The following is a 27,522-nucleotide window of genomic DNA, read 5'->3' on the forward strand; positions in this document are numbered from 1 at the left end:
GATTTCAGTTCCTTTATTTCTTCAGTAAGGGATTCTCTCGTGTCTTCTATGCTTTTTTCAAGCCCAGCTAGTATCTTGGTAACCACTGTTTTAAATTCTAGTTCAGACATCTTACTTATATCCATACTGACTAAATTCCTGGCAGTGAGTACTACCTCCTGTTCTTTCCTTTGGGGTAAACTTCTCTGCCTTATCATTTTGTCCAGAAAAGAACAGAACAAAGAGAGAGAAAAGACAATAATAAAAACCACAGAAAAAGAAAAAAGCAGAAGAAAACAAAAAACAAAACAAGAAAAAAAATCAAATAAGAAACAAAACAAAAAACTAGATCCTGGGTGTATTTTGGTCTGTTTGTTAAAAGAAACTAGATCCCAAAATAGGAAAGAAAGAGAAACTTATATATATATACACAAAAATAAGATACAATGAAAAGAAGCAAAATTTATATACATAACATATACACACATACACCATATATATATATTTATAAATAAAAAGTAAAAAAAAGAATTGAAAAAATAAAATAGCTAAAAAACAACAACAAAAACAACAACAAAACCCTGAAAGACTAAAGAATTAAAAAACTTATGTTTTCTCCAAGAGCTGAAGCTTTGCAGTTCTCTATGATGAGTAAAGGGTGCAGCCAGTTGTTCCTGATGGTCTTCTGTCAAAGGGGCCTGTTGGGCTAATTTTCAGGTGCTCTTCCTGGTACAAATAGGTCTCTCTTGCCAGGGGGCCCTGCTCAGTGTAAGCAGCTCCAGATTACACAAGGTTGCACTGTTCTGCTCCCTGAGGGCTTTCATCACAGATAGGCAGGATGAATATGGTGGTGCCCCACTCTTTACCCCTGGAGCTGAAAGTTCTCGGCCTCTAGTTTTCAGTGAGCCCTCATAGAAACATAGTCAATGACTCTTATCTCCCTGGTTTCTGTCAGAACTCTGTGTTCACCCAGCCTGTGACTGAGCATTTTTATCTAGGCAAACTCTGAGTTTCAAGTCTCCAAATTTTATGTACTCCTGCAGCACAGACCCATGCTGTTCTTCCTCCGAGACGGAGGGGAGTAGTCTCCCTATGCCTCTGCCTTTGCTGGGCCCTTGCCAAGGGAGTTGCTGGAGAACCCTGCAAAGGTTTGTGGTTTATGGCAACACAGAGCAGAAAGCTGGCACCTAGATTCGCTGTTTTCAGCCAGCTTCCCCGTTCCAATGCCTGGGAACTCTGCTGCCCTCAGGCATCCCGATTCTTCTTCTAACACCAGGGATCCTGAGACTATGCTGTCCCACCTGGGATTCTGCCCCACTTTACTACCTGAGCATCCTTAAGCCAGGGGTCTCCCTGACTGTAGCAGACTTCCAGAAGTTCTCATTTTGTGTTCCACTGCTTATAATACTTTGCAGTGGCCTCCTTATACTGGTTCCCTCTCCTCCACCTTATCCTCCGATATATCACCCTGGATTCAAGTCTCTACTACTTCTACCTTCCAAAAAGCAGTTGCTTTTCTATTTGTAGAATTGCAACACTTCTTTTCTCAGATGTCCAATTGATTTTGCAGGTGTTCAGAACAATTTGATAACTATCTAGCTAATTCCAATGACCAGACGATCTTAGGGTTCCCTACTCCTCTGCAATCTTAACTGCTCCTCCATAGTCTCTTATTCTTTTTATTTCTGTGCCACCAGTTGTAATGTCTTCTCTTTCATTTCTGGTATTTGTTGAGTCTTCTCACTGATTTTCTTAGTCTAGTTAAGGGTTTGTCAATTTTCTTGACCTTTAAAAAAAATTTTTTTTTTCTATTCTCTCCTTAGTTTATTTCTGTTGTAATCTTTATTATTTCATTCCTTTTGCTATCTTTGGGTTTAGTTTGTTCTTTTTCTAGTTCTCTGAGGTATAAAATTAGGTTGCTGATTTCAGATCTTTTTAAAAGAAGGTATTTACTGCTACATACTTTCCTCTTAGTACTAGTTTTCTCTCATCCTATTCTTTTCGGTATACTATGTTTTCATATTTCATTTGTCTCAACATATTTTCTTTTTTGTTTTTAATAGAATTTATTTATTTAGGCACCTGGGTGGCTCAGTTGGTTGGGTGACTGCCTTTGGATCAGGTCATGATCCCAGAGTACTGGGATCGAGTCCCACATCAGGCTACCAGCTCCGTGGGAAGTCTGCTTCTGCCTCTGACTTTCTCCCCTCTCATGCTCTCTCTTACAGTCTCTCTCAAATAATTATTTATTTATTTGAGAGAGAGAGAGAGACACAGCAGGAGAGGGAACATAAGCAGGCGAAGTGGGAGAGAGGGAAGCAGACCTCCCACTGAGCAGACAGCCCACTGATGCAGGGCTGGATCCCAGGACCCTGGGATCCTGGGATCATGACCTGAGCCAAAGGCAGACATTTAACTACTGTGCCACCCAGGCGGCCCTCAACATATTTTCTAATTTCCTTGTGATTTCTTCTTTGACTCACTGGTTGTTCAAGAATGTGTTATATAATTTGCACATATTTATGAATTTTTTAAAAATTTCTAATTTCATACCTTTGTGGTTGAAAGAAACACTTGGCATAATTTCAACCTTACATTTCTTAGGACTTGTTTTGTGGCCTAACATGTGACCTATCCTGGAGAATGTTCTGCATGTGCTTGAGAAGAATGTATTTTGCTGTTATTGTATAGAGTGTTCTGTATGGGTCTATATGGTTCAGTTGTTCTGTTTTTCAAATCCCGTTTCCTTATTGATCTTTGGTCTGATTGATCTGCACATTATTGAGAGTAGGGTATTAAAATCTCCTATGATTATTGTGTTACTTTCAATTTCTCCCTTCAATCTTGTCAATGTTTGCTCCATATATTTCAATGCTCTGCTATTAGGTGCAGAGACATTTATAAACTATTGTATCTTCCTGGTGACGTGAACAGTTTACCATTATACAAGGTCTTTCTCTCTTATAACAGTTTTTGATTTAACATATTCTACAGAAGTAGAGCCACTGCTGCTCTTTTGTGGTTAAAATTTGCATTGGCTATCTTCTTCCAACCTTTCCCTTTAAGCTTCTATACATCCTTATATCTAAAATGAATCTTTTGTAGGCAGCACATAGTTGGATCTTTTTTTTTTTAAAAATCCATTCAGCCATTCAACATCTTTTGGAGAGTTTAATCCTTTTACATTTAAAGTAACTGCTGATACAGAACAATTTACTTTTGCCATTTCATTATTTTTTTACATGTCTTGTGGTTATTTTGTTCATTTTTCCTCTCTTGCTGCCTTCCTTTGTGTTTCGTTGATTTTTTTTTTCTTTTTTCTTTTTGTAGTGATATGCTTTGGTTCCCTTCTCATTTTCCTTTGTGTAACTTCTATTGTTTGTTTTTTTTTTTTTTTTTTTTTTTTTGGTCTTTACCATGGAGATTACATAAAACATCTTATGGTTACAACAATCTATTTCAAACTGATAACTTCAGTTACACACAAAACTTTACTCCTTTATATCTCCTCCTCATGCTTCATGTTATTATATCTCTTTGTTTTATACCCATTAACACAATTTTTTAAAAGATTCTATTTACTTATTTGAGAGAGAGCGAGAGAGTGTACAAGCACACTTGTAAGAGTGGGGGTGGGGAGAGGCACAGGGAGAGGGAAAAGCAGGCTCCCAGCTGAGCAGGGAGCCCCACATGGGGCTCAACCTCAGGACCCCGGGATCATAACCTGAGCCGAAGGCAGATGCTTAACTGACTGAGCCACCCAGGTGCCCCCATTAACATAATTTCATGGTTACAGTTTTTTCTTTTGCTTTTATTGTCTAAATTTTACCAGATTTAAGAGTAATTTATGTATCACCATTATAGTATTATAGGATTTTACATCTGTTTATATATTTACCTTTACCAGAGAGTTTATATTTCAGTATGCTCTTGTGTTCCTGCCTAAAGTCCTTTGGTTTCAACTTGAAAAACTCCCTTTAACAATTCTTGTAAGGCTGGTCTAGTGGTGATTAACTCCCTCAGCTTTTGTTTATTTGGGAAGGTCTTAATTTCCCCTTCATTTTTAAGGATACTTTGCAGAATATAATAATCTTGGTTGGCAGGGTTTTTTTTTTTTTTTTTTTTTTTTGGTTTTTTTTTTTTTTAAGCACGTCTGAATATGTCATCTTGTTCCCTTCTGGCCTTAATGTTTCTGCTGAGTAATCCACTGATAATCTGGAGAACTTCCTTGTAGGTGTTACATTCCTTGTGTTCTTTTTTTGCTTTTTCTTGCTGTCAACATTCTCTACCTCTTAACAGTTTGATTACAACATGTCTTGCTGTAGGTCCTTTTGGATTTATTCTAGTTGGGAGTTCTTTGAGCTTCTTGAATTAGGATGTCCAGTTCCTTTCTTAGATTTGATAAGCTGTCTTTTTCTCATTTCTGTGACTCCTGCAATACATATAACTCGTGCACTTGATGGTGTTCCATAAACTCTAAGGCTTAATTAACTTTTCTTCATTCCCTTTTTTTTTTTTTTACTTGATTTGATAATTTCAAGTGACATGTCTTCAATTTAACTGCTTGACTAAGACTACTGCTGAACCCCTCTACTAAATTTTTCAATTCAGTTACTGTGTTCTAGCTCCAGAATGTCTATTTGGTGTTTTTTTCTAATTGCTATCTCTTGATATTCTCATTTTGTTTATGCATCATTTTTCTGATTTCATTTAGTTATTTATCTGTATTCTATTGTAGTGCATTTAGCTCCTTTAGGATAATTATTTTTAATTCTTTGACAGGCAGTTCATAGTTCTCCACTTCTTTAGGGTAGGTTTGTGCAAATTAATTTTGTTCCTTTGTTTGGGCCATGTTTTCCTGTTTCTTTGTGTGCATTTTTTTTTTTTTTTTTTTGCATTTTCTGCAGCCAAAGAAATAGCCACTTCTCCCAGGCTTTATGGACTTCCCTTTTACAGGAGAAGACTCTCACAATTCAACCTGGTGAGAGAATCTGGGGGTCCTCTGAATCTTATCTGGGGATGTGTCTTCTCTGGGATTGTTTATGTAATAATTTCCCAGAGAGCTTGCCAGTTTTTCAGGAGTTTGCAATCTCTTCCTCCCTCTGGTGTTTGTCTTTGGTACTGCAGGTTCTCTGGTGCTACAATAAGCCACTAGCTCTGTGGTTCTCTGCAGACTTCTGACCTCCAAAGTATGCTGGTTCTGTTATTGCTTCAAGTCATGGGAGACTGAAACGAATCCCTAAAGTAGCCCTTTCAGAAGATGGAAAATTAGATGCACATTCCACTCTTTTTTTTCTCACCCCCTGCCCCATCTAGACATTAGCTGGGAGCTGGGTGTTTCCTCCCTGAGCCTACCTCCATCGGCAGCGCTGCTGAGGACGCTCTAACCTTCCTCAGTCCCCAGGCACTGAAAGTCTGCTGGTTCCCCGTCTGTGGTCAGAGTCAGGCAAGTGAGACACCAGTCCCTCAGCTGATCTCCCCAAAGCAGGAACACCGAACATATTCCATTCTTTTGTTTCCCCCCTCAAAGGAGAAACTGTAAGCTAGAATTTTCCTCCCAATCCCACAATACTGAGCCAGTTTAGGGGAAGGGGTACTGTGGTTGATATGAAATGGCTTTCTTACCCATTTCAATATGGTTGTTTTTAACTTTGAGTTTGCCTGGGTATTATAGCATCTTAATTGGTTTCTGGAGTTCTCATAAAGGCTCTTTGGGTCATACACCATTGCTAAGTCAGTGTTTCTGTATAGAAACAAGGACTGGGGCTTCCTATTCTACTGTCTTGCTGACATCACTCTTGAATTTTTTTAAATGTTTGTTATTTATTGTTTTCCTTTTTTAGTAATAACTTACTTATATTTCTTGCCCATTTCTATACTGGAGTGTTTGCCTCTTTATGATTGATTTGCAGGAGGCATTTCTATACTTCCCATACTGATCGTCTGTTTTATAGGTTGCAAATATCTTCCAATTCTCTGACTGATGTTTTTCACTTGTTAATAGTGTTTTTGTTTTGTTGTTGTTTCTTCTCAGTTAAGTTTTTAAAAAATCATTAGTTTGACATAGTTCAGGATGTTGGTGAAGGGTGTACATATACATTGTATCCTACTGATGTTTTAAGTCCATTTTAATAAAGCTCTAATTCTATTATTCAACATTCATCTCAAGGCAAAAGTAAAGTTTCTACCTGGCATGTAAATAAATTATTGTAAATGCTTTCCTTGCCTTCCCAGGGACTCTTCTCATTACTTTTTAAATATAATTTATATCCCATAAAATGTACCTATTTGAAATGTTCAATTAAAAGATTCTTAATAAATTACTAAGTTGGACAATCATTACCACTAATGATCCACTTTTAGGACGCTTCTGTCACTTCAAGATCTTCATTTGCAGCAAATCCCTGTTCCTACATTTAGCTCCAGGCAACAGCTAATCTACTATCTCTATAGATTTACCTATTACGGACATTATAAAAATGGGATCACATAATATATGGTCTTCTGTGTCTGGCTTCTTTCACTAAGCATAATGTTTTTGAGGTTCACACACGTTGCAACATGGATCAGTAGATTGTTCCTTTCTTAGTGAGATACAGTATTCTACGGTATGGACATAGGATATTTTGTTCTCCATTTGTGAGTTGATGGTTATTTGGGTTGCTTCCACTTTTTTTTTTTTTTGTGAATAATGCCTCTACGAACATCTGTATACAAGTGTTCATGTGCTTATCAGCCATTTGTATATATTTTTTGATGACCTTTTCCAATCTTTTGCCTACTTTTTTAACTGGGTGGTCTTGTTACGGAGTTCTTTATACATGGGTTATTTGTCTTATTACTGAATTCTTTAGGTATTCTGGGTAGGAGCCCTTTATCAGATACATAATCTGAAAATATATGCTCACAGTTTGTCTTGACTTTTCATTTTTTTTTAAATTTTTTTATTTATTTGACAGACAGAGATCACAAGTAGGCAGAGAGGCAGACAGAGAGAGAGGGGGGAGCAGGCTCCCCGCTGAGCAGAGAGCCCGATGTGGGGCTCGATCCCAGGACCCTGGGATCATGACCTGAGCCGAAGGCAGAGGCTTTAACCCACTGAGCCACCCAGGTGCCCCTTCATTTTTTAAGTGGTGGTAACAGACAATACTTATTTGTTTATCCATCCAGTTAAGGTGGTCCTTTGGATCATTTCTGGTTTTGAACTATTATAAAATTGAGCAACTGTGAATATTTGTATAGAAATATTTATGACTACCTATGTTTTCATTTATTGTGAGTAAATACTCAAAATGGAGTTGATGGATCATATGGTAAGTATGTGTTTAACTTTACAATAAACTACTACACTGTTTACCAAAGTGGTGATCCCAAGTCACATTTTCACAGAGAGTAGATGAGAGATCCAGTGGTTCCATATCTTCTCTAACACATGTTAATGTAAGTGTTTTAGTTATTTGAGGGAGTGTATAGTTGGTATCATGTTTGTTTTTTTTCCTTGCTTTTTTTAAACTGTGGTAAAACATACAAAATTTTTATTTTTTTAATCATTTGTACTTGGTAACCATTTAGTAGCATTAAAGGCATTCACATACTGTGTACCCACCACCACAATCTATACTCAAGGCTCTTCATTATCCCTAAGCCCTAACAAAACCTATGGACCCATTAAACAGTAACCCCATTCGCTCTAGCCCCTGATAAACTCTATTCTTCTTTCTATCTCTATTGAGTTTTCCTCTTCTAGGTACTTCATACAAGTGATATCCTAAATTATTTGCCCTTCTGTGTCTGACTTATTTCACTAAGCTTGATGTTTTCAAGGTCCATCCATGTTCTTGCATATATAAAATTTGTATTCCTTCTTATGGCTGAAGAATATTCTATTGTATTTTGTTTATCCACATTTTATCGACTCCACGTTTTGCTAATGGGAACTTGGGAGTGTTGCCACCTTTTGGCTATTGTGAATAATGCTGCTATGTACGTTGGTGTTCAGATATCTGTTCAAATCCCCGTTTTCAATTCTTCTGAATATATACCCAGGAGCTGGTCTTATGGTAATTCTATGTTTAATTTTTTGAGGAACTGCCAAACTTTTCCACAGTAGCTGTACCATTTAACATTCCCACCAGCAAGACTATCCTTTCAGGAATCACTTCTATAGTTTGTTACATTCCTACCAACAATGCACAAGTTCTACTTTCTTAACTTACTTGCCAACATTTATTATTTTTCATTTTGCTTGTTTTTTAAATTAGAGATCATGCTGATATATGTGATGTGGTATTCCACTGTGTTTCTGATTTGCATTTCTCTAATAATTGGTGGTGCTGGACACTGTTTCATGTGCTTACTAGCCAGCTGTGTATCTTCTTTGGAGACATGTATAAACAACTCTTTTGGCCCATTTTTGAATTGAATATTTTGTTGTTGTTAAGGGAGTTAAATCCTTATTGGATACAAGACTTCCAAATGTCTTCACTCAATCAATGGGCTCTTTTTGCTTTGATAGTATAACTCATAAAATTCATAATTTTAATGAAGTCTAATTTATCTACTTTTCCTTTGTTGCTTGTGCTTATGGTGTCATATCCAAAAAAATCACTGCCAAATCAATAAATGAAGATTTTCTCCAGTGTTTTTGCTTAAGAGTTTTATAGTTTACTTTAAAGTTCAGATGCAAAGGATCATATAGGCTGAGAGCAAAGGCCATTTCTGATAGAGCTTTAATTGACAACAGCTTTATAAAAACAAACAAAAAGCAAAAAACAAGGACAAAAGTCCCTTATCCCCAGACTCTCTTGTTAAAAATTTGTTAAAAATGAAATGCTCACCAGGGCACCTGGGTGGCTCAGCTGGTTAAGCGTCTGCTTTTGGCTCAGGTCATGATCCTAGAGCCTTGGGATGGAGACCCCACATCAGGTTCCCTGCTCTCCGCGGGGCTTCTGCTTTTCCCTCTGCCTCTGCCCCTCCCCCTGCTCATGCTCCCACCCTCTCAAATGAATAAATACAACCTTAAAAAAAAAACTGAAATGCTCACCAATGAAGACGACTTTGAATTCTCTGAGAGTGAAGAATATTTTGTAATGTGATTAATTGCCTTTTAATTTGTCTGAATCTATTTGATTTGTTTAGTCTAGATTTTGGAGTATTATGTTTCTTAAAATAAGTCATATGTCCACATCAATTATCTGTTGCCTTGTAAATACTGTTTGTGTGTGTGTATTTTTAAGACACACACACACACACACACACACTCTCTCTCTCTCTCTCTCTCTCTCTCTCTCTCTCTGCGCTGAGCCTTTCCTTTGTGTTAACACCCTACTGTATATGTAGGGTTTTTTACTCAATGGGTCACAAGAGATGCTGCATGATTTACTGCCATATAGAAGTTGAAAGAATAGTGATTAAAAAAGTTTCATAAAACTCACCAATTTGCCGTGTATAAATAATCTCTCCACACAGAATATAACTCTAACTATGAAAATGCATTTCCAAAGAATTATAAAATTTTTCTCTCATAACCAGACTGATACATTTTGAAACTTGAGAAGAGGGATGTTTAGTTTAACGCCTACCGCCTTTGAGTGTTAAATCCATTAAGATGATTCTCTCGGAGTTCAGACACTAATGATAAAACCATCTGTAAAACAAAATCATTTGCAGGTTAACTCATACTGCAAAACAGGATTACATCAGTTCTATTTTTCTTGGTGTGAGTGATATTTCCGTTGAGATTCCCTCCCCTCCCCTACCCGTCCTCTCCTTATTTTACTTTGTCAAAATGAAAAAAAAGCAGTGCCAAGTCCATTTACTAATAACTTGGATTTTATTTTTAATGTCTGTTATTCCACATTCCAATTTAAGCAAATGAACAATAGACAGATCATTAATTTCCTAAGAAAATCAAACTTGTTAAAAATAAAACCACATTGAAATTAACTTATTTTTTCCTTCCTAATTTAGTTCTAGTAATTTTTTAAAATGCTATTTACGTATAAAATTTCTAAAACACCAGAGCAGTTAACAAACATTAAAAATCTTATAACAGTATTTAGAAGATAATAAATTAAAATTTCTTGAATTTGGCCAAAATTCAAGGCAGAAGAAAACAAAACTTTAATACTAAGATGTGAATCTATATTACTATTTACAACATTGTTACTTATTGAATTTTTTGCTTTAATGTAAAATTCCTTAAGGTTATCTTAAATACAAAATTTGTCCAACAGTAAAAGGGTGTGTTTATATTGGCTAAGGAAATCTCTTCTCCCAAAAATCTTTGAAAGAATAAACGAGATCTGTTAAGAGAAAAGAGGGGTTGGTTGATTTAGAACAACCTCTCCTGGTTTCCTTCGTTTTTCTCATAATCTCCCGTCTCACGTTTCTTCCTTACATGGCTGTAAGTCCACCCAAGGTAAGAAGAGATAAACAGAGAAAAGTTAAACATCTTTCCTGGAAGAGTGAGGTATTTCTTACCCTTTTTTGCCATGGTACATTAAGCAACAAAAATTTCAATACTAATAAATTAAAAATACTCACATTTTTAAGCAAACCAGGATAGTAATCTGCAGGTGTAAATTCAAGACCTTGAGTAAAAAGACCAACTTCTTTTGCATCAAATCTGAATGCCGAAAGTATATGAGATAACAACCCCTAAAAACCATAAACAGACAAAGTTATTAAAAGTGAGTGCAAGTGCCTATTTACCTATAATGCCTGCAGTCTAGGTCATCCGTAAATGCACTCATCTCTGTGAAATGATTAATCTTAATTTGTCCAAATACCCTGTTCGCATGGATTCATGGTATAAAGAATAAGTCAGCATTAAAATTATCACATTAAAAATAGGTCAATTTAAATAATTGTTAACAGTGAAGCAAAAATATATCGTGAATGAACAGTGCTTTAACCATATAAAGAATGTGATCATGGGATGCCTGGGGTGGCTCAGTTGGTTAAGCATCTGCCTTGACTCATGTCATGATACCGGGGCCCTGGGATCGAGTCCCGCATCAGGCTCCTTGCTCAGCAAGGAGTCTGCTTCTCCCTCTGCCGCTCCTACTGTTTGTGCTGACAAATAAATAAATAAAATCTTATTAAAAATAAAGAATGTGATATTTATTGTTTTTAAACTCAGCAAAATATTTTTATCAAAGTAGCTATAATAATTTAACACATAACAAGAAACAGACCACAAATTACTAGGCAAAGATGATGCAATAAATGGTGTTACACAGGAATGCTATTTGAAAAAAAAAATTAGAAATGTTAAACATCAATGTAAAGAGATCAATGTAAAAATGAAGTAAGAAGAAGAAAACGTAAGTACTTTTCAGGCATCTGAATGGGGAAGAACTTTGTAAACTGAGAATCAAGAGAGCAAATTATTGGTTGTTCTACACAGAAATAAAACCTTGTGCTTTCAGAAATTAATACAAGCACAATCTAGGAAGAATATTACTAACAAATAACAGCAGATCATAAATAATGTGCAAAATACAGCACTAAGAACATAAAAATGAGTATGAACAGATAATTCATGAAAGGAAATACAATGTGCAAGAAACAAATTTATAAATGTTCACCCTCATAAACTCTAAGGGTGAATTTAAACATCAACATACTATTTTTCACTTAATGAATTAAAGATTTTTTTTTTTAAGATTTTATTTATTTATTTGACAGAGAGAGATCACAAGTAGACAGAGAGGCAGGCAGAGAGAGAGAGAGAGAGGGAAGCAGGCTCCCTGCTGAGCAGAGAGCCCGATGCAGGACTCGATCCCAGGACCCTGAGATCATGACCTGAGCTGAAGGCAGCGGCTTAACCCACTGAGCCACCCAGGCGCCCCTGAATTAAAGATTTTTACAAACCTAAATTCCGAATGCTAATCTGGGTTCTCTGAAACAGGTACTCTGTGTGAGCTACTGTAATATAAATGGGTATCCCTACGTCCTGCTGCTCTGAACCACACTGAGGCACCCCCAGAGGGTCTGAGTGCATGTAACACGGCTCCCTATCCACCCCAAGCTTGGACTGCCAGGGATAGTCTGCCCAGAGGTTATAACCTGAACAAAGGTGCCTTATAGGTTAGTAGAGGCCTGCCTTATAGAGAACAATTTGAAAATACATATTAAAGGTTTTTTTTTTTTTAATTTATTTATTTATTTTTTAAATTTATTTATTTGACAGACAGAGATCACAAGTAGGCAGAGAGGCAGGCAGAGAGAGAGGAGGAAGCAGGCTCCCCGCTGAGCAGAGAGCCCGATGCAGGGCTCGATCCCAGGACCCTGGGATCATGACCTGAGCTGAAGACAGAGGCTTTAACCCTCTGAGCCACCTAGGCGCCCCCATATTAAAGGTTTTTAAAAGCATTCATAACTTTTCATGTATCTGGCACATGTTTAAGGATAAATCCAAATATGATGATGGGGATTATGCTCAGAGATGTTCACTACAATATTATTTCTCACAGTGAAAAATGTCTAACAGCAGGAACTGATTAATTTATAAAACCCTCATTGTAAACCATTAAAATGTTTATAAAGATTTCATGAGAGCATTTTAAATGGTTATATTACAATGTCAAATGAAGAAAGGAAGATGCAAATGTTAATACACAGCAACAATCTCATCAATATAAAAAATAATCCATACATGGAAATGAAAAATATTGGAAGAAACTATCACCAAATGTTAACAGTCTCTGAGGTGGTGCTATTATGAGTATATATATTTTTCTACTTTAATACATTTTCCAGTTTCCTATGTGTGTACGTGTAATATTACTATAATAGAAAAAAAAATTACTTTTTGAAAAAGTGTTGTATTTGGAACTATTTTTCAATAGCAGCTTTACTGAGATACAATTCATATACTATAAAATTTACTCTTTAAAGTGTACAACCCCATGGTTTTTAGTATATTTACAGGGAAAGAGCCATTTTATTCTTTTTTAAGTCCTGTACTACATTTTATAAGTACACATTATGACATAAAATAAACTATGTGCATCTAAATGTATGAGTCCACACACTTGGTCCACAAATACTTGGAGGACCATTGAATCCAGGGAAAGAGGGTGTTATTACCTCAGTCAAGGATAGGTCCCACCAAACCAGGACAACAAACTTACCAGTAATGCCCAGGGTCGATGGCATCATTTCAATTTTATCATGAACTATTTCACATACTCAAAAAGACACAAAATAATATGACAAATTTCACCCATCATCACATTTAACAAGCATTAGAAACACCAAGGAAGCCTTCTGGGCCATCTCTCCTTTTCCCCACCAGTTCTACAGCCGTCCTTCCTTCCAGGGAGAATTCTACCCTGATCTGGTATGCATCCTTTCTTGTAGACCAGGTACTTTCTCCCTGTGAGCTCAGACTTGCCTCACGATCCTCAAAACAGGACTCCAGGCAACACTACTAAGTCATGCAGGTTAAAAACTGCTGTCCCTGCATGCGATCCCATTTACTATTTCCAAACTGGAAAAACTTATAGCAAGTTAGGGGCGCCTGGGTGGCTCAGTGGGTTAAAGCCTCTGCCTTTGGCTCAGGTCATGATCCTCAGGTCGTGGGATCGAGCCCCACATCTGGTTCTCAGCTTAGCGGGGAGCCTGCTTCTCTTCCTCTCTGCCTGCCTTTCTGCCTACTTGTGATCTCTGTCAAATAAATAAATAAAATTTCTGAAAAAAAAAAAACAACTTATAGCAAGTTAAAGTGCCTTTGATAAATTACTAACTACTTAGCAAAAGATACTGATGATATTTTAAAAACCCAACAACATCTATCACATGACTTTACAAATACAAGTCACTGATGGAGAAAAATAGATATATAGATGGTTAAAAGTAAACTTCTTATAAGGTATAAAATAGTTAAGAGATCAGGGCACCTGGATGGCTCATTGGTTAATGTCTGTCTTCAGTTCAGGTCATGATCCCAGGATCCTAGGATCGATGCCCACATCAAGCCCCACATCAGACCCCTGCTCGGCGGGGAGCCCGCTTCTCCCTCTGCTCTCATCTTCTGCTCTCTCTCAAATTAATAAAATCTTTAAAAATAAAAATAAATAAATAAATAAAATACTTAAGAGGCTTTTTACCAGAGTGAAAAAGAAAAGGCTGGATGGAAGCCATTTACATATTACTTTTCTTTTTCTCTCTTTCAGTTCAAAGCTGGCCTTTAAAATACAGAAAGCAAACAGGAACTGAGGACAGCCCAGTTGGTTTCAACCATCAAGTGCAATCTGGCTGAAAGTCATGGTCAGGTTGGCAAAGCCAGGGGAGGTAAATTACAGCCAGTGTGCCACCCTTTGAGGAGCGGTGTGTACAAGTGAGTTCTGCATAGCTCACCCCAGCAGGAAGCCTACATCGTGTAAGTGGAAACTGAGGCCTGACTATGTGAAGTGCCATGCAGGTGCTCCAATGAAGAAAAGGCCAGCCAGGCCTGGCCAGCATATGCACATCCATGTGGAGGCACCCACACCAGACCCGACATGGGGAGGGAGGAAGCTGGGCTTGGTTTGGAAAGAGGCTGGGCCAAGGACTCAGAGCTGGGGGCAGTCTGGGTTTTCCATGGTGGAGGTAAGCTAGACGGAGGGATGGCAGTACCGGAAGTGCTTAACTTTCTGCCATCAGACTTTCAGCATTCTATTTAACAAACATTTAAAGCACTAAGAGCTGTTCATATGACAAATAACAACTCACAGTTTATGCTATGAGTATATTATTAAATCTGTGTTGGAGATGAAGAAACTAAAACACACTTAGCTTAAATAACGCGCCCAAGGCTGGTTACTTATTTTATGGCCAAACCTTGTAAGGAACTTCCCTGTAACCACTCTCCACAGGTGAATGGAATAGTTTTCTTTTTTTATTCTTTTTTTTTTTTGATAACTTACAGTTTTTTGGTTTTTTTTAAAGATTTTATTTATTTGTCAGAGAGAGAGAACACAAGAAGGCAGAGTGGTAGGCAGAGGCAGAGAGAGAAGCAGGCTCCTCACCAAGTAGGGAGCCTGATGCGAGACTTGATCCCAGGACCCTGAGATCATGACCTGAACCAAAGGCAGCCGCTTAACCAACTGAGCCACCCAGGCATCCCTGGAATCATTTTCTAACATAACAATGTAAATGTGATTGCTGGGCTTATGACCCTTTATGGCTCTTAATTAGTCTCCAGGTAAAGCCTAAACTTATTCCCAAAGCTAAGTGCCCCACTAGGGCTGACTTTCCCTCACTAGCTTGTTTGGAGCAGGGCTACAGGCTCTTTGGCCCCTAAGGACTTTAGGATGTTCTAGTCCCTCTGCCATGATGGTTCCTCCAGATCTGGTTAAAAGCCACTTCTTGAGGGGATTCTAACAATTAAGACAACTAAGATTTATGGAATGCTTTCCATGTGTGAAATACTGTGCTAAGTTCTCTAAGTATGGCATCTCACTTAAAATCCCATAAATCAAGTTTTTAATAAAACTTAATTAAGCAAGTTTCAATTAAACCACCTATAAACAGGTGGCTGCTGTCATAATTCACATGATTGACCCTTAAAGAATTAAAGCACAAAATACTACAAGCTTAGTTTGTATAAAAAGTAATAGTGTGTGTACAATAGAAGGAAACCAATTTCAAGGCTGTAACAGAGATCAGTTAAGATTGTAGATCTTAAGGAAAAACCTGCCAAGGCTTTCCCCTATAAATCCAGTGCCTCCCAGAAGCACTCACATCCTGGGCCCTGGACCAATGCATGAAGGCTGGTTTCCTAAAAGTGCATGAGTCACTTTGGCAGCTGAGCCAATGAAAGTTAAAAAAAAAAAAAAAAGGAAAGAAAGAAAGTAGAAAGAAAGAAGAAAAGAAAAGAAAGAAAAAGAAAATAAAAGAAGAGAAAGAGAAAAAAAGGAAAAAAAACAACTTAGAACATTCAGTAGATTCAGAGGGTACGACTAGGGATTGTGAATAATTCCTGAGTAATGTTAAAATAGCCATAAACAGGTCCCTCGATAGTATTCACAATGCTTGCATTATGTAAGCTGACTATAACATTTAAGATCTTGGAAAAATGAAAACAACTTAATTGGCAGACCTGTCCTGGCCTAAATTCCTAAAATGATATGGTTAGAAACTGATTTTTTAAAAATCAAATGCTATAAGTATTAGTTCCCTGCCCCACCTCCTGTTTAAAAAACAAAAACAAACAAAGAAAACCCCCAAACTATACTACTCAGTGTTGGCAAGGATGTGGTGAGAGGGGCACTTTGTCCCTGCTGAGAGCACAAATATGTAAAGCCTTTCTGGGAAGTCACTTGATGATAGATGTAGCCAAAGCATTACGGTTCATACCCTTTAATCAGTAATTTAATTTCCAAGAATATATCTTAATGAAAGTTTTAGGTTCACAGCAGCATTACTTATAACAGTGAAAAACTAGAGGCAACCCAAGTACCCCACACAACACTGGATTGGTTGAATTCATCATAGTCTATGCAACAGTGTGAATTATGTTGAAAAAGATATTTAATCACACAGGAAAAGACTATGTAACGTTAACTTAAAAAGCAAGGTGTCAAACTGTATGTTCAACGTGATTTTAATTGTGTATGGAAAAACAGTGCTGAGAAGAAATATAACAAATAGTTAATACAGATTTTTTTTTTCTATCAGTGATTTAAAATTTTTTCTTTCAACTATCTGTATTTCCAAAGTTTCCACAATTACCAAAGGTGGTTACTTACTCTACGGCCAAAACTTATATAAGGAACCTCCCTATATCCACTCTACATGAGGCAACAGCAAATAGTTTTTTGTCATAACAATGCAAATCTGATTGGTTCTCAGCATAAGTCTCTTTATGGCTTACTTTTTATCACGGAAAATTTTTTGTAACAACAAAATTACATGCTTTAACTTATGTCTGTTTTTTCCCATAATTCCCTAGTAAGAATTGCTATGGAGGGCCACAAGAGTTTTATCCCTGGTAAAATAAGCATAGGTCCTCAGAAACAGCATACTGAGGCCTGGATATGGTCACATAACTTCAGAACAGATACCTCAAACCCTAGACTTTCAAATATCTCTTTTAAAGTAAACTTAAAATTTGATAAGCACTTCTCCTTGCTAAGGATTCTTTTTACCGCCACCTAGTGGCTAACAGTCTAAACAGAAAACCATTAAAGATACTGTGGGCACCCTACCCTTGGACAAAAATTCATTCCTACTGTAATATGCTAATTGATTATTTTGTAAATATTGACAGAGCAATCTTGGAAATCCTCTATTTCAGTCCTCTCGTTTTACTAATGAACTGATGAGGAACGGCGTTTCTGAATACAGAAATCAGCATCCACAAAAAGGATGCAAATGTAAACACGCAGGTTCCAACTTGAAGGGCATAGAGAAAACGTGCAAATACATCCGCCTGACTTGTGATCTAAAATCCTTAAGGGTGGAGGGTGTAGGAACAAACACATTGGTGTACAAAACATTTGAAGCCCAATTTTGATTCATGCAGGAGTTTTAAGAACTGCTAATGTTTGAAAAGCCATTTTAAAACTGCTTATACCATGAAGGTGAAGTTTCATAAGGAGAGAAATTTTAAATAAATCAGAGGAAAATCCACTGCCCTTGTTTTCAGGTGTTCTCTTCTGTCCTCACCTCACTATATCTGCTCCATCTTGTAACAGGCAGCACATTTACAGGCGGGTTAGGAAAGTTGGAGCAATGAGGCTGTGGTTTGGCACAGGGTTGGCTTGTGGAAAAACGACTGTGGTTTCTGCTCAGGCTAGGAGAGCCAAACTGTGGTCAATCTTCTTGAACTGAGATAGAGCACATATTTCATGCTTCTCCAAACAATTTCTTCATCTGATCATTAAGTCTTTTAGAATTTCCAACACTTTGGTCTCTACTGCATCTAGCTCTTTATACATAATATAAATAAAAACTGTTTGTAAACAAGGATCCTTTATTCATTCAACAAACACACTGAATGTGATGTATATTCAAGCCATGCTATTAAGTGGTTGGGATAAGAAGTCCCTACAGCCCAAGGAAGGGAGATGGAGATGGAAACAGCCATAATATAAGACAGAATGCAGTTGAGTGCTACAACAACGGGGTAAGAAAATCACTGTGGGAACAGAGGAAATAATGTTTAATTCCAACTGTAGGGTTTCAGAATGCTCCCAGAGATGATGACTTTTGAACTGATTCTGACAGCTGGGTTCGGACAGAAAGAGTGAGGGGAAGGAGGCAGGGAAAAAGAGAAAGAGAGGCTGTGTGATGGGACAGACAGAGAAAACCACTAGGGAAGGAACAGAGAGAAGTAGAGTGAAAGGGGCCATGGTAGGCAGGGCAGAGACACCTGGGGAAATGCTCCTGTCACTCCTCCTGCTCTCAGCCTTTGCTGCATGCCTAAGCACAGCCCTGCCGCCACCCCCTCCCCACCTTGCCCTGGGAGGGTGGAGGCTCAGCCCACCTGGTCAAACTTCTCTCTCCTGGTCCTTTAATCCTGCAATTTGGCCAGCCCTGCCGGTCACCACGTTCCCACCTCTGGACCATTTTTTTTCTCCTAAGAAAATGCACAACCTCCACACATTTCTGACTGCCAAAATCACACATCTTTCAAAATCTTCTTTCTCCGAGACTCCCGATCCAGTTCCTCACAGAATGAGATCAGATTCTCCTGAAACCTCCATGGCATCCTATCTGCATTTCTTTGACAGTGCCTACCAAGTTCTGCCTCACACTGTAGTTATCCTTTTCCTCCTCTACTCATTCGCCACAGGCTCCCCAAGAAAGGGTCTTTCTACCTTCATACTCCCTACAGCAATTGTAGCAATACTCCGCTTTGCACACACTAGGCATTCAATAAACACTTGCAGAATAAAAATAAATAGAATGGATTGCTCATTTATAGTTACTGAACAATATAATTACTGCAGGATCCCTCTGTGACCTCGTTACAGTAGAAAATGATAAATTTTCCTTTTCACAATTTGCTTTCCTAAGTTTCAGCCCATAAAATACCCACAGAAGAGTGGAAAAAACATGACATTGCTTAAGTGCTTTTACTTCAAAGGGGTTTACTTAATTTGGTAACACTGACTGGAACCTGGCACACCACTGTGAATGCAGTTTCACTGAATAATATGCTGCTTTGGGGCTACTAAGCTTGTGACAATCTACAAGTACCACAGGATGAGAGCACCCAGAAGGGACAAGGAGAAGCAGCAGCAGGGACTATCTCTGCTGAAAGGGGCACTGGAAAATCACAAATCTGTCTTGACTATCCTTGAATAAAAACTGTAATGCATAGCTACACATTTTAAAAACTTCTTCCTGCAAACTTGAATGGTAAAACAAAGCTTTTACTAATTCAGTCCAATTTATTTGGTTTATTTTTGACCAAAAAATTTAATCCTTGAGGTATAGCACGTGTTTAATCTTCTCTTAAGCTTGTACAAAAGCATCCAGTCTATTCAGTTGCTGGCCAATAGAACCGATGCCATTTCGAATACTGGACAGGTTCATTTAACATATAAAATACCTGTGCCCAAATACTGAATTAGTCACTTCTTTTTTCATATTCTCATGGCATTTTATATAAACATCTAGCAAAACATTTTTGTTATTATTCTGTTTGTTACATTAATGTTAAAATTTCCAATTAAATCCCTGAAAGTGATTTATATTTTCCTATATTAGATATTATATTGAAAACTGGCTAATTTTCTTAAACACAATCTTAAATCATCATTTCCCTTGACAACAAACACCATCTAGAATGCAGACCAACATATAAGCACTGCCTAAACATATTACTTCACTGAAAAAGAAGAAAAGTTGCCCTCTATAAAGCAAACTGGACCAGCAGTGCTCTGTGCATGGCACTACATGACAAAACAACAAAGAAGATAAATGTCACAAAATTTCAAGACATGTATTAAAGACCTGCCTAAATGGAGAGAAATACTGTGGCCTCAGCAAGAAAATTTCAGTATCATAAAGATGTAAATTCTCTGTCATAGAGACTCAATGTAGTCTCTATGTATGTAGTTTAATAATCCTAAATAGGGTTTTTTTGGTGGAACTTCAGAAGCTTTTCTAAGACTTACATAGAAAAGCAAGCACAGCACATGTTAAGGCAAGGAATAAAATTATAGAAATAAACACACAGCATGACTCCACTTCTCTGAAGTTCAAAAGCAGGCACACTAAACAAGGTGTTAGTCAGGGATACATATACAAGGGGCAGAACTATGAATTCTGCAAATTATTTCTGGATGAAGGTTCTAAGAGACAAAGTGGAATAAAGCAAATTAAATATTTTACACCATCACAATTATTCTGTGCCTGTTAGTCTGAAGCACCCATAATACTGACACTTCTCAGCAGAAAAGTACCATTACAATGATGTAGTTTCACTGCTAACTCTTCTAAAATTTGAAATCCTTAATATCTAAAATTATAAGGAAGACTGTTTTCATGTTATGTTATAATGCATACCCACTGCTCTTCATAAAACTATAAAAGAACTAAGATAGAAATTGCTTGAAAAGTTACTTAGAATTCTGTAAATTAAAAACATTTTCTAAGTCTCAATAGTATTTTTTTTATTTCTATAAATTAAGGATTTAAAAATATTTCAAAATGTAGCTTGCAAATGTAACTGGCGTACCACCAGGTACTAGAATAATCTGCAGTCCAAATCAAGAATAAATGATATGGTTTTATTTCTACTATGTTCCTTCTAAAAATCAGACATGTTTAATTTAAAATCATTTTGAGGAAAAAAACCCTCATTTTCATTGCAAATATTTGTGATTATGCATACTTCAGTAAAGTGATAATAAACAGACTTTTTAAGGAATGAAAACAGCATAAGCTTAGAACTTATACATTATTTCCTTCAACACAAGAGAGCAGTCTAAATAAATTAGCCTAAATAATGCCAATTCCCAATCTGGAACCCAACAATTTGTTTCCACCAGTCTCACTTACTAGTCTTATTTGGGCATGGAAGGTTCAGTCTAACAGATCTGAAATTACCACAGTTCCTTTTATTTCAATTTAATATTGAAACTGCTAAATGATTTCTAATTTTATAGAATCAGTATCTACTCAAGCCAAAGTGGACAAAGTTGAATTCAGAGCAATTTACTACAGAAGGGAAACTAACCACATAAAACGTGTTGAGAAACACCCTTCCCTTTTATGTGGGGAAGCATGGTTCAAGAAATTAGGGTGCAATATTCAATAACTAGTCACTGATTATTTTGCCATTTTCGTAAGCCACACACTGTGAGGTTTAAAAGTTCAAATATGATTGCAAATCAGGGAAGAGGCCAGAGCATACTTGCTTTCTTCCTCAGAAAACTTGAAATCCTACCATTTAAAACAAATGGATTTATTACTGGGCACTCTTTTAAGTAAAGGTTAGCACTGAGAAACTATGTATCGATCAAGCCCTCCAGGAGACCGCTGAAATACCCCTAAGATGAGTAGTTTCTCTCCGTCTCTGCACTGTTGACATTTTGGGCCCGACAATTCTTTGTTGTGGGGGGTTGTCCCGTGCTTCCCTGGCCTCTACCGACTATTTGCCAGTAGCAACACCCGCCCCAAGTTATAACCAAAAATCTCTCCAGACATTGCCAAACACCCTTAAGAGCAAAACAGTCCCAGCTAAGAAGCTCTGGCTTAAACACACGCCTGCTTTTTAAAATTAGTTTGGATTACAGTTTGTGCATGTTCCTGCTATTTCTGGTACAAAGATGCATACTGGTAATATAAAGAAGACTCTGTAATTGATATGGAAATAACTACAGGAGTTAGTATTACGTGAAGAAAATAAGTTACAGAATAATACATGCAGCGTTATTCCCTTTATATGAAAAGAAACCAAGAAATTAATGTATTTTCATATATAAATGCAAAGACTAGAAGGATCTATAGATCTTCCACAACTTATGATAGGGTTTTGTTCCAATAAGCATATCATAAGCTGAAAATATCCTAAGTTGAAAGTGCATTTAACATCCCTAATTTACCCAACATCACAGCTTAACCAGGGCGACCTTAATTCACTACGTTTGGAACACTTACATTACCCTGTGGTTGGGCAAAATCACCTGAAGCAACGCCCATTTTATAATAAAAATTGACTATCTCACGTAAATTATGGAATGCTGCACTGAAAGTGAAACGCAGAATGGCTGTGTGGGTACAGAATGGTTGTCAGTGTTACGGTCCTTCACCCTCGTGATCGCTGGCTGAGGGGAGCTGTGGCTGCTTAGCATCATGTGAGAGGATCGTACACATATCCTTAGCCTGGGAAGAGATCAAAATTCAAATTCTGAAATATGGTTTCTACTGAATGTGTATCACTTTTGTACCATCATAAAGTCAAAAAATTGTCAGTTGAACCATTAAAAGTCAGGGACTATCTGTACAGTCTGTTGATACCAGAGATTACTTCTGTGGAGGGGTATGGGATTGGGAGAAGCCTCCTATGTTTGGATTGTTTGATTTTTTTGGTTTATGAGACTATATTTACGTATTATTTGTGTAATTTAAAAAAATAAAGGAAAGAAAAGGGTTGTGGGATTTTAAAATTAAACAGACTTTGATTCTAGTTATATGATCTTGGGGTAATTTTTTTCTTAAACAGTGTCAGACTTCCCTAGTTCCCATTTCTATAAAATGTTAGGTGATAAAATTGATGTTTGTTACAAAACTAAGTGAGGCGCACGCATGAAAAGTGTCGGCTCGCAGCACATCCCTGATCGTCAGCAGCTGCTCTGCTCAATCTCAGCTTGAGTAAGGAGAGACTAGGACAGCCAGCCACGTAACCCTGCTCCTGGGTTTGGGGTAACTTTAACCTTCTCTCTCTTCATTATCATGGTCAAGGTCCACCTCCTGCCCCAGTCTTGCATATACTTATCTGACAGTGGGCCTACCACCTCTAGGCGTATCATCTCATGATCAGTGAGAAATGAATGAAGAGACCAAGGAAGAGCCAGTGGAAACAGGATGATCTACCTCAGTGTTTCTCCTGGCGTGATGTGGAGACACACACCTCAACCAGAATCATCTGGGTTCTCATCACCATGTAGACATTCCACTGAATCAAAACCTCTGGGTATGGAGCTTTTCCAGCAGGACCAGCACCCACCTCACTGCATTGTGAAGTTTAAGGATCACTACCCTAGCACCTGCCCACACCCAAACACTATGTATACTTATCTCCCACGCACTGGGGAAGAAATCAAGACAGAGAGAAGCCCAGGTCATCCTATCACTTCCCTACCTTTGCTGGAGTTAATCCTTCTCTGGTCCAAAATCTACTGTAACAGTAAGCCAAACAAGCTTTAGACCATCCTGTGCAAGATTACTTGAGAAGCTGAATGAGAATACTTTGGAGTGGAAACATCCTAGGACTTGGGAGTCGGACATTCTTAGGTTCAACTGGCAACTCTTGCTCACTGGAAAACATCACTTACTGTCACTAAGCTTCAGTTTCTAAATTATCTCTGAAATGGAGAAAATAATACCTCTCAAGGCTAGGAGGACTGAAAGAAATCTTGTACGAAAATCACCTGGCTAGAGATCTGGCTCACAGTAAGTGCTAAATAAATGTTAATTCTCCTGGTTCAGTGCCAGGGCTGACTGAATTTCTTTGCGACAGGCCAAATGTCTAGAAGTTACCCTTATTAGGAAGAGAGGTCTTTGGTGCATTCTGTCTCACAATCTGTTTGCCTACAAATCAAACATTAAAAATCACTTATATCAAAGTTAAATATTTGCAATGCTCCCAAATTAGAGACACAAGCTGCACTCCCCAGGAAGGCAAGTGTGTTGTCACTGTGGCCACAGCTCCAGGATGCAAACAAGCTGATGTTGTTCATGTGGTCCTCTCCATTAAAAAAAACTCTCCTTGGCTCTTGGCCCTGCCTCCCTCCTATCATGACCTCATTTTCAAAACACCCTCCTTCCCACTCCAGCTGTCTTTGCTTCTGGGGAGAGGACATTGTCAGGGAAGTCCACAGGCCCAATGAAGAAGGTCAGGGTGCCTGGAAGGCAAAAATTCCCGCCCACTGAAAGGCAAAACATTAGTCTTCTTTGTACTTATTATTCCTGTCCATATGTTTAAATCTTCATAATCAATACAACTTATATCCCTAAGATTGTTGTTACCTGGTTGAAGGTTGAAGGCTGAAACAATCAAGTGTTGGGTCTATTTTCTCTACAGATGATCTCTTTGTTTCCTACTAACTTCTACTCCCTGAAGTGCTCCAATGTGTAATGTTTCTAAGTCCAGCTCTCATACCCCAACTATTAATCTTCCCCTGTATGACTTGTGGTCTCTTGTCTTAAAGCTTAATCTATCCTAATCCTTTTCTCATTTCACTCTGAACACTCAAAGTTATCATCTGACATGCCTTCACAATTTTTTTTTTTAAAGATTTTATTTATTTATTTGACAGAGATCACAAGCAGGCAGAGAGGCAGGCAGAGAGAGAGAGGAGGAAGCAGGCTCCCTGCTGCGCAGAGAGCCCAATGCGGGGCTCGATCCCAGGACCCTGGCATCATGACCCGAGCCGAAGGCAGAGGCTTTGACCCACTGAGCCACCCAGGCGCCCCATGCCTTCACAATTTTAAAACATAATACTGTAAATAAGAAATTATGAATATACTGAAAATCAACTTCAACAGGAGAATTCCTTTTACTATAAAATTTGGTATATGCAATATTCTCAGCCTGGCATAGTATTTGGACATTCTGGTGTGCTATTATTCAAATCCTTTGTACATCAATTAAATGTACCAATTGCTCTCTCTCAAAAGATGAAACAAAGTTATTCACATCTCTTTTGCACTTTCACATCCACAGCCAAAACAAACTACGGCAGACTTCTGTAGCTTTTCCTTCAAAATCCTGCCTTCAATGCTTTTTTTTTTTTTCTTAAACTTTATATGTCCCATTGCAGTTTAAACGAAATGATCCACAATAAAAACCTAACTGGCCTGGTATTTTTAGAGGCCTTTTTACTATGAAATAAACACTCAGAAATCTGGAGAATTGCAGTGGTTAAGTATGTAAGCGAGAAGGAAGGCAGCTCATTCATAGAACTGTGCAACACCCATTGTTTACATAGCCTATTCCATGAGCAGGATGCTGACATAACACAATTCACAGAATTTCCAAACACAGGTCCAATCATAACAAAGTCTGCAACTTTTACTTTTGCTTACAGAACCTCTTGCTTGCTCACTCATTAGTTCCGGGGTGGGGGGGGGGATACAGTTGGTTTTCCAAAAACTAAAATCAAAAGGCTTTGGAAAATAAGCCTGAACTAAAACAGCAGTATGAATGATTCAAACAACAGCACTAAAATATACCTATGATCACATAATATAGAAAGACAGAGAGAGGCAGGCAGACCTAGAAATGTATGCTTTACATTTACCGTAAGCAGGTCACGTGCTTAGTAACTACCTTGCCAAGCTTAAACGATCACTCCTTTGCAAGCGCCCTCAGCTCCCTGCTTGCCACCCCCACCCCTAAGTGCTGTGGTGCCTGCCGTGTGAAACCCCAATCCTGTGAACCCATCTCTACCTTCTCTTCCCCAGTGCCCAGACAGCCAACACTAGTGAGAACATCAGACATGGGAGCCACCTGCTCTGGCTCGGACTTCATGACTACAACCCTTGAATGGGCCTGGCATTGCCGCACGGCTCTCCTATACTTCCTGGTCGATTTGCTCTACAACTTTCTGAGTAATTATTTCATATCTCCTCCACTCTCATCACACCACAGCCTGGCGGAGGACCTCATCTCATCTACAGCTGGGAAAACAGCAATTAGCAAGGAGTTCTCTCATGTCATCACCAACCAGTTCATAAACTTACTTACATGAACAGCCCTGTTTTCTGTCTTTCCCCCATTCTTTTTTTTTTTTTTAAGATTTTATTTATTTATTTGACAGACAGAGATCACAAGTAGGCAGAGAAGCCGGCAGAGAAAGAGAGAGGAGGAAGCAGGCTCCCTCTGAGCAGAAAGTCCGATGTGGGGCTCGATCCCAGGACCCTGGGATCATGACCTGAGCCGAAGGCAGAGGCTTTAACCCACTGAGCCACCCAGGCGCCCCTCTTTCCCCCATTCTGATGAAGAAGTGTGTCTCTGCTCCTATAAAGCGAAGTTGTCCACTTGGGCTCTGCCCCCCTCTCCTCCCCTCCTTGCCAGGACTCTCTACAGCAGCGATCCTCGTTGTCTCCGGCACCATCATTGGACTGTTCACACCGGTTTATAACCATGCTCTGAGATCTCTAACTTGAAAAAAAAAAAAAGTTCTTGATCCAACACCTCCCTCCTTCTAATTACTGCCCATTTCTCTGCTCTGCATTTAGCAATTCCCTAAGAAAGCTTTCTAAACTTGCCTTCTCTATTTCCCCCTTGCATTCACTCCCCAATCTTCTCTAACATGGCTTCTGCCTCTACCAATTCACTGATCCCAAGGCCATGATGAAACCAATGATCCCACCTCTACCCCCATGCTGCTCACCAACTCAGTGGTATCCTAGGTGTTGACTCTTCTCCCAGCGCCGCCATTTTGCATGCCTCCAGAACACACTCCCCTGCCCCGCACATTCGGTGGTGCTGCAGGGCGCACAGGTGGGCCTATGGTGTCCCTGGCTTCCATGTGCCTGAAATCTTTCTGTCTTAGCTGGTAGCACACTGTACTATAGTTTCTCTCCTCATCCAGTCTCATTTGCTGGTACTTCCTCAAGTGTTGGGAGTACTCAGAGCTCAGTGAACCTCCAGGAGATCTTTTCTTTGTTCTATCATTTTAGATACTGTTAATTACTTAAGTCTTCTTTTATAAAGCCTTTAAATCTACTTTTCATGTCTGTTTGCTGACAGCTTTCAAGTCCCACTGCTTCCCTTCCCCCCTTCTGCCCCACACCTGGACAGCTGACAAGAAGGCCTTCGTGTTCCTTCCTGTGACCCCAGTGCGAAGTGCAAACCTCAAAAGGCTAAGTCCACACAAGACAACTCCTGCCCAAGCTCATCCTATAACTACCATAAAAGCCAAACCAGCCTCCTCTTCAAGGTCCCTCAAGTCACTTCTGGAACAGCTGGGGAGCCAGTGCTGATCTCCCTAGAGAGCCCCGTTATATACATTTTAAACCTCTCACACCCTCTTCATATGGGTGTGGTGCCCTTTTGGTTTCAGTGTGAGACCACTGATCTATTACATCAGAACCAGGGGTGTTAGGAGGCCCATCTCACTCTTGTTGGGTGGCTACAACACATTCCAAAATTCTAGCTCCCACCCTGTTCCTTCCCCTATGCTCCAGATTCAAATATGCAACCAGCTTCCTTGGTATCTTTGAATGTGGAAGAGAGATCTCATATTTTACAATTCTAAGACTACTGTTATTCCAACCTTCCCCAAACCACGTTTTCATTTTTGTCGTCTGAGTAAATGTCACCATCCACATGGTTGTTTAAGTCAAAATTTTAGCTGTTACCATCAATTT

General features: G+C 38.6%; 1 protein-coding gene across 1 annotated transcript in view; it reads right to left on the bottom strand.

Annotated features, from left to right (window-relative positions):
• The window catches only part of LOC111139106 (Fanconi anemia complementation group C), a 173,140-nt gene that overhangs the window by 80,430 nt on the left and 65,188 nt on the right, over positions 1-27,522 (bottom strand). The window contains exons 4-5 of the mRNA XM_022491255.1: positions 10,525-10,638; positions 9,561-9,625 (exon numbers count right to left, since the gene is read on the bottom strand). Coding sequence (XP_022346963.1) covers positions 9,561-9,625; positions 10,525-10,638 — 179 coding nt within the window. The remainder of the gene's footprint in view (positions 1-9,560; positions 9,626-10,524; positions 10,639-27,522) is intronic.

The sequence above is a fragment of the Enhydra lutris genome, unplaced genomic scaffold (genome assembly GCF_002288905.1).
Source record: "Enhydra lutris kenyoni isolate GAN:26980312 unplaced genomic scaffold, ASM228890v2 scaffoldscaffold95, whole genome shotgun sequence".
Classification (NCBI taxonomy): Eukaryota; Metazoa; Chordata; class Mammalia; order Carnivora; family Mustelidae; genus Enhydra; species Enhydra lutris.